The sequence below is a fragment of the Pleurodeles waltl genome, chromosome 10, assembly GCF_031143425.1.
Source record: "Pleurodeles waltl isolate 20211129_DDA chromosome 10, aPleWal1.hap1.20221129, whole genome shotgun sequence".
In the NCBI taxonomy this organism is placed as follows: domain Eukaryota; kingdom Metazoa; phylum Chordata; class Amphibia; order Caudata; family Salamandridae; genus Pleurodeles; species Pleurodeles waltl.
The window spans coordinates 436,623,605-436,637,020 of record NC_090449.1 but is presented as its reverse complement, the minus strand read 5'-3'; the positions used below and the strand labels follow the sequence as shown (position 1 = coordinate 436,637,020).

Here is a 13,416-nt window from a genome sequence, read left to right as displayed (position 1 = left end):
GGCAGCATGAAATGTTAAGTTCCTGGGGTTGCCAACAGAAAGGCTATGAGCTCAAGGTGTCAATAATTAAGATGCAGGCAGAGATGATGGACTTTCAACACGTAACGAAGTACTATATAGTATTCGGCCAATGGACATAATCCCAGATTTCTGAAATCTATAAAGAATGTCCACTACTGAGAAATGTGACCACCATCCCCAATACTTACACACTGTGCGTACTGCATCAATCAACCATAGACTTTTTTTTTTTTACCAAGAAAGGTTTATTTTTCGCCAGTTTTGTTAATTGCACAAAATTGTTTCCCCGTTAAACATCACACATAATATTCTGAATGACAAACGTTAATCATAAACAAATATCCCCCCCACCCATCCCCTCCCAAAAATAAAATTCACAACCTTAATTATATCTTTTTTGCAAGAGAAAAGGGAGAAACAGTCTTTCTAAAATACTCACTTGAGTCATCTTTTAAAAAAGAGGGTGATAAATTCTTTTTAAAAAACAAATACAGTTTGTCAAAAACAGAAAATAACCATAAAAAGAAACTTTACATAATTGTCGACAACAACAAAAAAAACATTGAGAAACAAGCTCTGGCAAAGCAGCTCCCTTCTAGCTGAACTATGACCTCGTCATACAGTCACCTGTCCCCATAATTTGTTAGATCATCTGTTCTTGAATTCTCCCATCTGCCTCTTGGAAGCTTAGCTAGTTTCCATGATTAGAAGATAGGTTCAAATTGATAAATAAAGGAATCAGCGAGGAAGGGGACTTCTGAATCATAAGAAATCAAATAGGGTTCTTGCTACTTCTCTAGGCTCTTGAGCCTCCCTTGTCCAGAAAAGTGTCAGCTGCCGAAAAACAAAACTGGACCAACACTGCAGGTCAACAGTGCATCATCACCTTCATACAGCCCCACTTGCTGACAGCTATAGTTTGTTACATTTATATATTATCTTGCTATCAGGCTAAGATATTGGTTCTGACTGTTAACACTAAAATGATGAGTTTACATGTTCACTAAACCATCTCCAATTGTGTTAACTTCTAGACCACAGCAGTCTGGCCCTATAACTTCAATTCCATGTTCTACTTTGACATACGGAAACCTCCCCGACCTTCCAGGATACCGAATGTCTGAAGAGAACACTCCTCTCCCAAGCCCTACATGATTATACTTACACAGAGCATCAATTTCTCAAGTGCAGTGCTCAAATAAAGAGCGTTGTACAGGAGTTTAAAAATATCATTACAGAAATAAATAAAACGTCTGCATAACAACCTTCCTCTCTCACACGTCAGATTTACTGTTTATTCCTCCACCATTCTCCCTGCACACAAGCTTCCCCATCAAAACAGGGGCACTGAAGAATGTACAATGTTTTGTTGCATTTCACCCACAGTGTTGTATGAAATCAGGAAACCTTGACCAGGCTACATTTTGGAATCATCAGGTATTTAATACCAAGTGCTGCATACCGCCCCAGTAAGTTCATTCAAAGCAATCAAAAATTTAAGACTCGCTCATTCTGACACTCCTTGTAAGCACTAATTAGAAGTGCATACTCTGCGCAATTTGGACTAGGAAACTCCAACAAAGTTTAGATTACCACACAAAGGAGAGTGTCAGGTTCCCATGAGCAGAAAGGTGGAAAATGGACTTGTACATTTAAAAGTGGAGCCACTCTCTTCCAACAAAAAGGGAGAATTGTAATGCAGAAAATGTGCAGACCGCATGATGATCATGAACTAGGACTTGGATTTCACACACATTAAAAAATAGGTAGGAACACCAAAATACTCAAAATTCCAGGTTTTTAAAAAGACAATGCTGCATCAATTAGTACATTGTTGGAGGCAGCACGGGGAGGGTGGGGGTGGAGGGGTGGCGGTGAGATTGAGTTGCGGGGGAAACATTCTTAATTATCTTTCTCAAGTGCATTTTCAAATGGGGCACGGGGACATCTATTCAACACACATGGATATACACACAGCTTTAGATTTTCTTTGATGTAATCAGTTCGCTAAAAAAAAAAAAAAAAAAAAATCACACCGCAACGGCAGTTTACAATCAACTAGTAATTACTCTTCTCAGACTTTGATCATGCTGGTTCACTTGCTTCTCCATTTTTTTCACTTGTTGTCTTGAATATACTCCAGCGACTGCTGTGACAAGCTATGGTAGTTAGAATACAGGACAGTCATGTAGAACAGAAGTGTCTTTGGAATGTTCCCTTTACATTTTGGTGTTTCCCCAATCTAGACAGCCATCTACTTTCTAAAAGGGAAAGAGGGGCGGGGGACAAATGTTGACTTCCAATGCTCATTTCCAGCACAAACCGAAGCACTTTTTTTTGCCTTGGTTGGTTGACAGAGGGGAAGAGGAGCCTTATTTCTTTGTGACTCTCAACACCGGAGGGTCCCAACTAAGGAAAGATATGGTGGCGATGAGTTTGGTTCTGAAATGGGGTGACAGCTGTCACATCAACAAAGCCTTTGATAGCCGTAGAAAATGCAGTGTTTTCAATAAAGCAAGGATTGGAGAAAATGATCCACAGATTTCTTTGCCGTCCTTGGAAGCAGGGTGTTCACCCAATGCAGAAGGGGTGAAGAGAGGGATACTATAAACATACATGAGAGAAAGGTAGGAAAATCGCTGGACCAGCACAAACTGGATGAGTCTGCTGTCACACCACAAGCCAGCATGACACTTACCAAACTGACTAATTGCAGAGCACTTACCAACAATGACTAGGCAAGGTACTCTACCACCTCAGATGGGCAAGAACAGAGGAGGTCTACCAACACCTGCTGCGAGAAAAACAGCCCTCTTGAGAACCTGCAGGCAACAGAGGAGGAGGGGACCCAAAGCAGCAGAAACACGCTGCTTTTACACAAGGCATGTCTCACTAATGCAACTCTCTCCCCCACACTGCCACCTCTGCAACCCTGCTGCTTCTGCCTCAGGGAAAAGGGAAGGGAGGAAATAAGTAACTGGGTCTATCCACATTTTGTGGCTGGTCTCTATACAGTAGGGAGAGAAGGATTGACCGGCCAGCATTAAAAACCCAGAATGGAAACAGTTATAAAAGAACAATGAGAGTGGGAAAAGCCTAATGAATGTAGGCCCTATACACTGCAGACATGTCGTTGTCTGATTGGTCCAATGCTTTCGCTCGTTTGTACACCTAGAAGAAAATGACAGACAATAATCAGGGTGGCATGTCCAGTCCTCGTTTCCCATCCCCCCTCCCAAATTCCACCCCAAGTTCCTTAGCTCTGTGCCCTTCTCTCCTGTGGTGAAGCACTATTGTATGAAACGAGAGGAGGGCTTGGTCCAGGCACCACAGCTTCTTCTGTAGAATGCCATTCCTGTGATGGGGAGGGTGAAGACTGATTTTAGAGGTCAAATCCATTTGCAACACTGCCTCTTGAAAAGGGACTGGTCAAAACCACTTCACATACTTTTAAGTAGCTGAGCAATACCTCACACATGGATGGCAGACACTTCACCAACTTTTCAACTGTATATTTCTTCCAACCATAATGTTCATTAGAACTGCTGCTCCTCACCTACCCCCATATGAAATGAGCTCTTCATCTCTAGGCTCCATCCCGCACTGTTCATCTAGTGGCTGAGTCTCACAGCGTTCTTCTATTTGAATCATGTCAGAGTTGTCATCATCTTCTACCTGAACAATCTCATAAGTCTCCCTCATCACTACCTGTACCATCTGACAGCAATGTTCCTCTACCTGAGCCATCTCACATGACACCTCTTCTTCCTGGGCCATCTGACAACAGACCTCCTCAACCCTTGTCATGTGATAGGGCAACTCACCTAACCGAGCCAAGTGATAAGGCACACCCTGCCCCTGACTCATGTGGCGAGACAGCTCTTGTACGGTAGAGACCTGGCAGGGCACACCCTCTATTTGAGCTGTCAGATAGGCCACGCCCTCCATCTGTGCCATGTTGCAAGACTGTTCATCTAGCTGAGCGGACAATTCTACTTGTTCCGATCGACAATGCACATCTCCTACCTGGGTTGCCTGGCAAGACCGGTCCCCTAAAGGAAACAACTGGTGGGGGGCATCATGAACATGTTCCACTTGATAGAGAACCTCCTCCACCGGATAAGTCTGGCAGGGCACATTACCTACACAAGATAAAGGTAAGGAGGACACTTCTTGACCCATTTGGCAGGTGTTGTCTTTCTCTAAATCATTAATTTCTGTGACTTCCTGTTCCTCATCATGTACCATTTCAAAAGGCCTTTTTGTTAGAGTCTGGACCACCTGGAAGGTTCCCTCCTCAACAGGTACCATCTCACCAGCTTCAGTCCCCATTTGTATTATCTGGCAAGAGTCCCCTTCATGTATTATCTCAGATGCATGATCTTCAATTTGTATTATGTGACAGTTATCTTCCACTACATCCACCAATTCTGAAGACTGAGCATCCACTTCTATGATTTGACAGGAGTTGTCCTCTTCATGTAACAACTGAGACACCTTGTGATCTATTTCTATTACACTACGAGTCTCCTCTGCTACTCTAGCTGCCTCACAGGTTTGATCTTTTACATGTTTAATCTGACAGGACTCCTCCTGCATCTCTGCAATCTGACTGTTGCCACCCACTATCTGCTCCATCTGACAGGGCTCCTCTAACTGGATCATGTGAGAGGGAGTTTCTTCTGCATGTACCATCTGACAGCAATGATCCTTCCTCACCTGAGAGGGGTCATCTGCTCCCTGATGCATATTACAGTTCTCCTCCTCTACTTCTACCATATGACAGATATCCTCCTCCAAATGTACCATTTGACAGGACCCTTCCTCCACCTGCACTATCTCACAGGCCTCTTCTAAGTGGACTATGTGACAGGTCTCCTCCTCCACATGCACCACATGACGAGTCTCCTCCTCCTCCACAACCATGTGACATGTCTCTGCCACCTCAACCATGTGAAAGGAGGACTCGTCCTCCATCTCCACCATATGACAGGACTCTTCCTGCACCACTTCAAGAATGTGACAGGGCTCCTCCACCTGAACCATCTGACACATTTCCTCTTCCATCTGTAACATGTGACAGGACTCTACATCCAACGGTGTCAGTTCATCAGTACACGCTGATTGCGCATGCTTCATCTCAGGCTCAACTACTATTACCCTATCTATTGCAGAGTGTGCCATCTCATGAGAACCCTGTGCTGCTCTTGCCATTTGAAAGTATTCCTCTGCTATGCGTGCCATCTGGCAAGTCTTAGCTACCTGTGCCATACTATCAGCCCCTGCCTCTCTATTATGTCCCGCTTGTACCTGTGATGCCATAACAGTCCCAGCCTCTACCATATGACAAGATATCTTATCTGTTTGTGGATGACATGTGGCCTGTGCTGCACGAGCCATTTGCCAGTACTCCTCAGCTATTCGGGCCATCTCACTGCTCTCCACTGTCTGACCCAGTTTGGCAGCCTCTGCTTCTACTTGTACTATCTCAATAGTGTCTATGTTAACTTGTGGCACCCTACCATTTTCTGTCTGTACCTGTGGCACAGTATCAGTCCTGGATTCTTCCTGTGCCAACCTCCCATTGTCTGCCTCTACCTGCAGCACTCTACCAGTCTCCACCAGTGGCATGCTATCACCCATGACTTTTATCTTCAGTATGCTACCAGGCTGTGGCTTTACCTGCTGTACCCTACCAGTTTGCGTCTCTACCTTAGGCACCAGAGTAGTCAAGGCATCTAACCGTGGAACCTGACCAGTCTTGGATTTGACCTGCGCCAAATGACCTATAAGGACCTTCAATGGGAGCCTGCTAACTGTTTGGGATTCTACCTCTGTCACCCGACCAGTCTGGGCTTTTATTTCTGGCACCCAATCAGAATCAGCCACTATCTCTGGCACCCACCCAGTGTGTGTGTCTTCCACTGGCATCCCACCAGTCTGTGCCTCCATCTGTGCCACCGCAACAGTCTCAATTTGTGTTTCTTTATCATCCTGGACCTCCACCCGTGAAATCTGGGATTTCTGGTCCGTGATCTGTGGCTCCCTTAATACCTTGACTTCCACATGCGGCACCATAATAGCCTGGGCCTCAACTTGTGACATTATAGCAGAACTTTTCTCTGCTTGTTGCAGCCTAATAGTGTGGGCCTCCACTTGTGGCATTCTACCTGTTGTGGCTTCATCCTGTGACACCTCAACCGTTCTGCCCTCTGTCTCTGGCACCTTAAAAGCTTGGGTCTCAAACTGTGGCACACCACCAGTTTCCACACGTGGTACCCGGCTACGCAACACCTTGGCAATCTCACAGGATGTCTCATCTATTTGTGCTATACATTCATTATCTGTTACTTGTGATATGTGCCAGTACTCCTTGGCTAATACTGCAATCCGACAGATCTCCTCTTCTACTTGTGCCATCTGACATGTCTCCTCCTCTTCCTGTACCATCTGACAGGCCCCATCAACTTCTACCTGAGAGGTCTCTGCTATTCCAGCCACAAAACAGGTTTTCTCCTCTACTTGTGTTATTTCACTATTAGGCTTCTCTACTTGTTTCAAATGACAAATGTTGTCCCCTACTTGGGTTATTTTATAAATTGCATTCTCTTTTAGTGCCACTGAACAATCATTTTTCTCTACTTCTGCCACCTGGCAGGTCCCCATGTCTGTGTGTGCCTTCAGACAGCTACTGTTGTTCAATGGCAGTGTTCCATGCATCTTGTTTGCCTCCACATGCATAATTTCCTGGTTGTCTTCCTCAAACTGTTTACTTCCATCTTGTCGTTTACTCTCTTTTAGATCTCCCGCACTCTGAGCTTCTCCATATCCAGAAGTAATTTCATCCTCAATCTGTTTTCTATCATAAACCTTTCCCCCCTTCCGTTGTTCCAAACCACTTATTCCTTCCTCTGATTGGCCCAACATACAGAGCAGATCTTTCTGTGGTATTTCACATTTGTGCTTTTTCTCTGTGTGAACACTTCTGCAAGTACTGCTTTGCTCTCTTTGTCCCAACTGAAACCCCCCCACTTCATTCCATTCCTTTTCTGATGTGGTTTTAGGAAATTGTCCTTTACAGAACTCTACTCCCTCAAGACATACCGTTTCCTTTCTGCATTTCATCTCACTGGACACTGCATCTTTACTTACCTCATGCTTAAAGTTGGTATTTGCCCTCTTCTGTTCACATATATTATCATTTCTCAGCATCAACTTACATGTTTTTCTTCTCTCCCTTCCAAAGAGGTTCTCCATTCTGTGCAGCCCCTTCTGACTACTTGTTTCTGACATAGCCTCCGTAAAGATCTCCTTTCTTTCTTCTTTCTTAGTATGTTCCAATGAAGCATTTCCCTCTTCATTCCATGATGCCCTCTTTTGTGGCTTTTCCTCTGATGTCATCTGCTTCTGATGCGTATCGTGGGATGTAATTTCCTTTTGCAGCATCATCTCAGCGATAGTCTCCTGTTTCTTTGCATCACAGTCCTCCTCCCTACTCTTTAAACTGGCTTCCTCTATATACGGTCTCTTAAAGGGTTCATTAGTTTGATTCTCGTACTTGTCCCTTTCATTACAGATTGGCAGCTTCAACTCCCTATTGCTGGTCTCCAGTCGCTGCTCCTTCTTGCAGATCTCCAGCCTCTGCTTCATCTCGCAGATCTTTTGCATCTTCTCCCTCTCAAAGATCTCTTGACTGGGCTCCCCCTCATGGGATGTCTTTTTTATCTCCCTCCCACAGGTCTTCCACCTATGTTCGTTCCCAATGTTTTCAAGTGTCTCCATAATCTCATGGGTAGATGGTCTTAATTCACTGGTCTCCTCCAACTGCACCACAACGCTGGGCCCCTGCCACTGCTCCTCAATGGCAGCACCCTGCCCCTGCTCCTTGACGGCAGCCCCCTGCCACTGTTCTCCAACACCGGACCCCTGACACTGTTCCCTCATGCCAGCCCCCTGCCTCTCTTCTCCAATGCCAACCTTCTGCTTCTTGCCAACATCATCCCTCTGCTGCTTTCCACTAATCTCTTCCTTCTGTTCCTGATCCTGTCTTGGCTTACTCTTACAGGATTCCTGTCTCTGCTCCCACTCTCCAACTAATTCCCCTTGTTCCCTCTCTTTGGTCCAAGGTATAAGCTGGTCCTCACTGGTCTTACTGCTATGCTCCCTCTCATCTGATTCCTGCCTCTGCTCCTTCTCACAGCTTTTCTGCACCCGTTCCTGCTCACACAATCCCTTTGTCTGCTCTAGTTCACACATTAATTGAGTCTGCTCATAAGCTTCCTTTCTTGGCTCTTGCTCACAGATTTCCTGCCTCTGGCCCCTCTTGTAGGTCTTCTCTCCCTGCTCTACCTCACAAGTCTTCTGCCACTGTACTCGCTCATAGTCCATCATCTGTCTCGGCTGCACCTTCAAAATTTCCTGTCCTTCAACATGGGCTTCTGGTTCATGCTCCGCAGAACAGATTTCTTTACACTTTTGCTCACTAGTGTCATTCTGACTCCGATTACTACTGTAGGTCCCTGCCTGTTTGTGCTCATTATTAAAGGTTTCTTCGTGTCCTTGCTCAATATAGCAGGACATCCTCTGCTTCTGCTCTCTATCGGAGGTCACCACTTGGTCCCTGTGACAGGTCTCTCCCTGCCTCTGCTCCCCATCACAGATATCTTGCCTTAGCTCTCCATGAGAATTCTCCCCCCACGTAAGCGAAACCCTTTGTAGAATTTTCTGACATGGCTTTCCCTCCTCTATTAGACTTACCTTCTCACGCAGTTCCTTTTTCTGCATCTCTTTTCCCAGATCCCCTTTTTGTGCACCCACTCTTAAGTGCCCTTCATGCACTTTCTCCCATGTCTTTTCCCTCATATAAGAGACCCCCAGTTGTTGCTCCTCTGTTAGTAACTCCATGTTTGACTCCTGTCCTGTAGGTCCTCCCTCAAATGTCTCTTTATCCCTGCCACAGAACTTCTTTGCTCTTCGTTTGCAGGTTCCCTCCCCATCTTGGAGCCAACTACAGGAACTCTGCCCTTTCTTTTTCAGCTTATGGATCCCTTCTTTAGTCCAGTCCCCATCACAGATGACCTCCTCTCGTTTCCTTTTACATATTACCTCCTCTCTCTTTTTTCTTTTGTGGGTCCCCTCCTCTCTGCGTTTCCTCCTGCAGGTCTTCACTGCTCCCCAACCCCCCTCGCAGGTGTCCTCCTCTCCCTGTCCCACCTCAAAGGACTCAGATGAAAAAAGTCTCTGGGACACATGTGTCCCATTATACTGGAGATGTGGAAGGTTTGCTACCTCATTAGCTGCAGCTGCCATCGGAGTTGGGTGGTTCACAGAATCGCCAAGGGCGATGGCTAGCCTCAGGTCCTTCTGTATATATTTCAGGTATAAATCAGGTTTAAAGTTCCCTTGAAGAATATCTGTAAAGAAAGACAAGTAACCAGTTGAGTTAATGTAAATATACAAAACAAACGACTCATGCCTCCTGATACAGTACTCACCACACTTCAAAATAATTTCTGAAGTGTCTTTTTACAGCAAACCTTTTTATCCTATAACAAGAGCCAGTGGGGAACACAGCAGCCTTCCTTCCAAGCTCAACAATGTCCATGGTAACCTGAGCCCTCACATTCAAACTCATTAGCCTCTGAGGTATCAACACCTTTCTAATAGTCTAAAAACAGTGGCTATCTACACACGGATTAAAAGCACTAATACAAAGGGTCTCCGTGATAGCAAAACCTTCTCATGCTCTGGTTACTTCTTTTTAAGTTACTAATGAAAATAACATACCTTGGCTATAGAGAAGCTACCAACAACAAATTAAACCAATAAAGAGAACAAACACCACCAAAAAGTTAGACTTCATCTAGTAGTCATCCAATGCAGTAACTAAATGTCAGATAGCTGGATATCACAAAATCTACATTAGTTCTCCAACACTGCATCTTATTCAGACTGGTCTACATACATTTATACTTCACCCCATACCAACAGCACACATTAAAACACATATTGTATCTTTAAAAAAATCAACACATCACCAGGCACAATCAGTTGGCTAAACGCTGCCCCCTTAACAGCCCATTAATTTATGTCCAAGCATATCTATGCTTCAGTCGACACCAAACCCAAAATGCCCCCACCTTCACAATACGTAAATATACTGTTCTATTTCAAAACATTAGCCAAGCCCACTGGCACCATTAAGCACACAACAGCACCAAAGTCATATAGTTTGCTACGTTTTACAACCACAAAAGGACACCAAAGTTGAAATTATATATATATTTATACTTTGCCCAATACTAATGACACACATTAGATGCACTACAAAGCCATCATGATCAAAACAGAGAACCAAAGTCAAATAGTTGGGTAAGCTTTGCCCCGCTGACAGAAAACTGACATTCTGCCATCAACATATAAATCAGAACATTTAAGAAAATCTTTGGTTTATACATACCACACATACTATCGCCCAATACAATTAATACACATTTTACTGTAAAGATATTTTTTTCTCTAGGCAAACAGAATGTCGGCAGGATGCCTTGACCACGAGTCACATAGTTCATTGCAACTATCCAAAAGGTAAAACTGCTGTGCAAATGGTGATTAAAAAAACAAGGTTATACAAGGGGGAAAAAAAATGTTAGCCTCCCGTATGAACAGTTTTGCAGTTTAAAGCTATTACTGTTGCGTAAAATGTGAATCTCCAAACAGTTCCTGTTACAAAATTAGTGGCGTACCTTTTACAGGGTGACACTCATTTATCTGAAGCTGCACAGTTGTATCCTTTAGCGGAACCACTAACGTTTGGTACTGGTTACATATCTAGTTACATGCACAAACAGTTCATTGAGTTATATAATTTATAAAGTGGGGACTATAGCTATGGAGAGGAAACTTAACTTTAACAGAAACTAGAGGTCAGCACATGAAACCGACTTTAACAGCACCTACTCATAAGGATTATCACTTTAGGCTAGAGTTCTTGAACGAGTAAGCTTGTGAGATACTGGTAGCTCTCCAGCTACCTATAAGTAGTTCTCCTGGATGCAGCTTAGCCTCCTAATTTAGAAGCTTTTGCTCAGTTGAATTAGTATACGAATATCAAAACTGAAACATGTAATTGAGCAGAAAACATGTGCATTTTCAGGTCTTAATAACTGATGTTTCAAGAAAAGTGGTTGAATTAAATATATATATATATATATATATGTATATATATATATATATATAGTTGATATTTGAGTGATAACTCATATGGGGTTGGGAAGACCTATTCTTACTTTTGAGTCATGGGCACAGGAGCTGTGACTTATGTATTACCCATGTGGAAGCATTTTACATCAAGAAAGCAGCTTTTTTTTTTTTTTTTTTTTTTTTTTTTAACACTCCTGATGGCAACTATGACTGATGAGTTGAGGGGGGAATCACTGCTCTTCTCTTGCATATTCCACTAATGTAACCTTGTCCAATGTGGTCCCAATTAAAACGTTAATATTAGTAGCTCAGGATGACTGTCATTCAACATAAGTAGCTCTTATAACAGAAAAGGTTGGAGGCCCCTGCTTTAAGAATTTTTGGGAACAGTAGCCTTAGCCATTTAATTGAAAGAGCAATTAGAAAGTAGTCAGTTACTCACCGTGTTTTGTGATTAAGATTGTGTAAAATAAAAAGGCTTCATTTGCCCTCCTTTTCTTCCAAATGTAATAAATTTTGTGAAACTAAAACAAGCATTGACAAAGCAAATAGGTCAGCATATATTTACCTATAGGCTTTGCCAATTCTTGTTGCAGAGGCTGTGCAGCATTAGGAGGGGGAGGGAAAAAAGTAAAATAAGGTGGAGCAATCATGTGACACACTAGCACATGCACGTCCTTGCATTGCTTGGGGACCACGTCACTCCGTAGCCACACACCTGAATCACAACGAATGCACATATCTGTGGAAGGCTACAGGGACCATTTTATTTTATTTACCGATATAAGATGGAAAATATGAATTATTACTGCATAAAAGTGCTTTTCTGAAAGCGGAGCGTCATGCAGACCTGCCTGGCACTAAAAAAAAAAAAAAAAAAGACAATTATATATATATATATATATATATATATATATATATATATATATATGGAAAATGTCACTTACCCAGTGTACATCTGTTCGTGGCATTAGTCGCTGCAGATTCACATGCTGTGCACATCCTGCCATCTGGTGTTGGGCTCGGAGTGTTACAAGTTGTTTTTCTTCGAAGAAGTCTTTTCGAGTCACGAGACTGAGGGACTCCTCCCATTTCGACTCCATTGCGCATGGGCGTCGACACCATCTTAGATTGTTTTGCCCGCAGAGGGTGAGGTAGGAGTTGTGTATGCTAGTAATAGTGCCCATGCAATGGAGTGAATGCGTATGTCCATAATAAAGTTTTAAGTAATATATTTACAAATGTACAAATATTTAAGATCAACTTCTAAACTGCTACAGGCTCCCGGGGAGGCGGGTGGGCGCATGTGAATATGCAGCGACTAATGCCACGAACAGATGTACACTGGGTAAGTGACATTTTCCGTTCGATGGCATGTGTAGCTGCAGATACACATGCTGTGCATAGACTAGTAAGCAGTTATCTCCCCAAAAGCGGTGGTTCAGCCTGTAGGAGTTGAAGTAGTATGATATAATGTTCTTAATACAGCTTGACCTACTGTTGCTTGTTGTGCAGTTAGCACATCTACACAGTAGTGCTTGGTAAATGTATGAGGCGTAGACCATGTTGCTGCCTTACATATTTCGTTCATTGGAATATTTCCTAGAAAGGCCATGGTAGCACCTTTCTTTCTGGTTGAGTGTGCCTTTGGTGTAATAGGCAGTTCTCTTTTAGCTTTAAGATAGCAGGTTTGAATGCACTTAACTATCCATCTAGCAATGCCTTGTTTTGAAATTGGATTTGCTGTATGAGGTTTTTGAAAGGCGATAAATAGTTGTTTTGTCTTTCGAATTAGTTTTGTTCTGTCGATGTAGTACATTAGTGCTCTTTTGATGTCTAATGTATGTAGTGCTCTTTCGGCTACATAATCTGGCTGTGGGAAGAACACTGGTAATTCTACCGTTTGATTTAAGTGGAACGGTGAGATTACTTTTGGTAAAAATTTAGGATTGGTCCGTAGAACAACTTTATTTTTGTGTATTTGAATAAATGGTTCTTGAATAGTAAATACTTGAATTTCACTCACTCTTCTTAGAGATGTGATGGCAATTAAAAATGCAACTTTCCACGTTAAATATTGCATTTCACAAGAGTGCATGGGCTCAAAAGGTGGACCCATGAGTCGTGTTAGGACAATGTTGAGGTTCCATGAAGGAACTGGTGGTGTTCTTAGTGGTATAATTCTCTTTAGGC

The 13,416-nt window shown here is 43.2% G+C and overlaps 1 protein-coding gene across 1 annotated transcript in view; it reads right to left on the bottom strand.

The window, feature by feature from the left end:
* Positions 1-2,029: 2,029 nt before the first annotated feature.
* Positions 2,030-13,416, bottom strand: part of GLYR1 (glyoxylate reductase 1 homolog) — a 482,931-nt gene continuing 471,544 nt past the window's right edge. Inside the window, exons 15-16 of the mRNA XM_069210697.1 lie at positions 9,310-9,434; positions 2,030-3,192 (exon numbers count right to left, since the gene is read on the bottom strand). Of these exons, the coding sequence (XP_069066798.1) occupies positions 3,118-3,192; positions 9,310-9,434 (200 nt within the window). The 3' untranslated portion in view covers positions 2,030-3,117. The remainder of the gene's footprint in view (positions 3,193-9,309; positions 9,435-13,416) is intronic.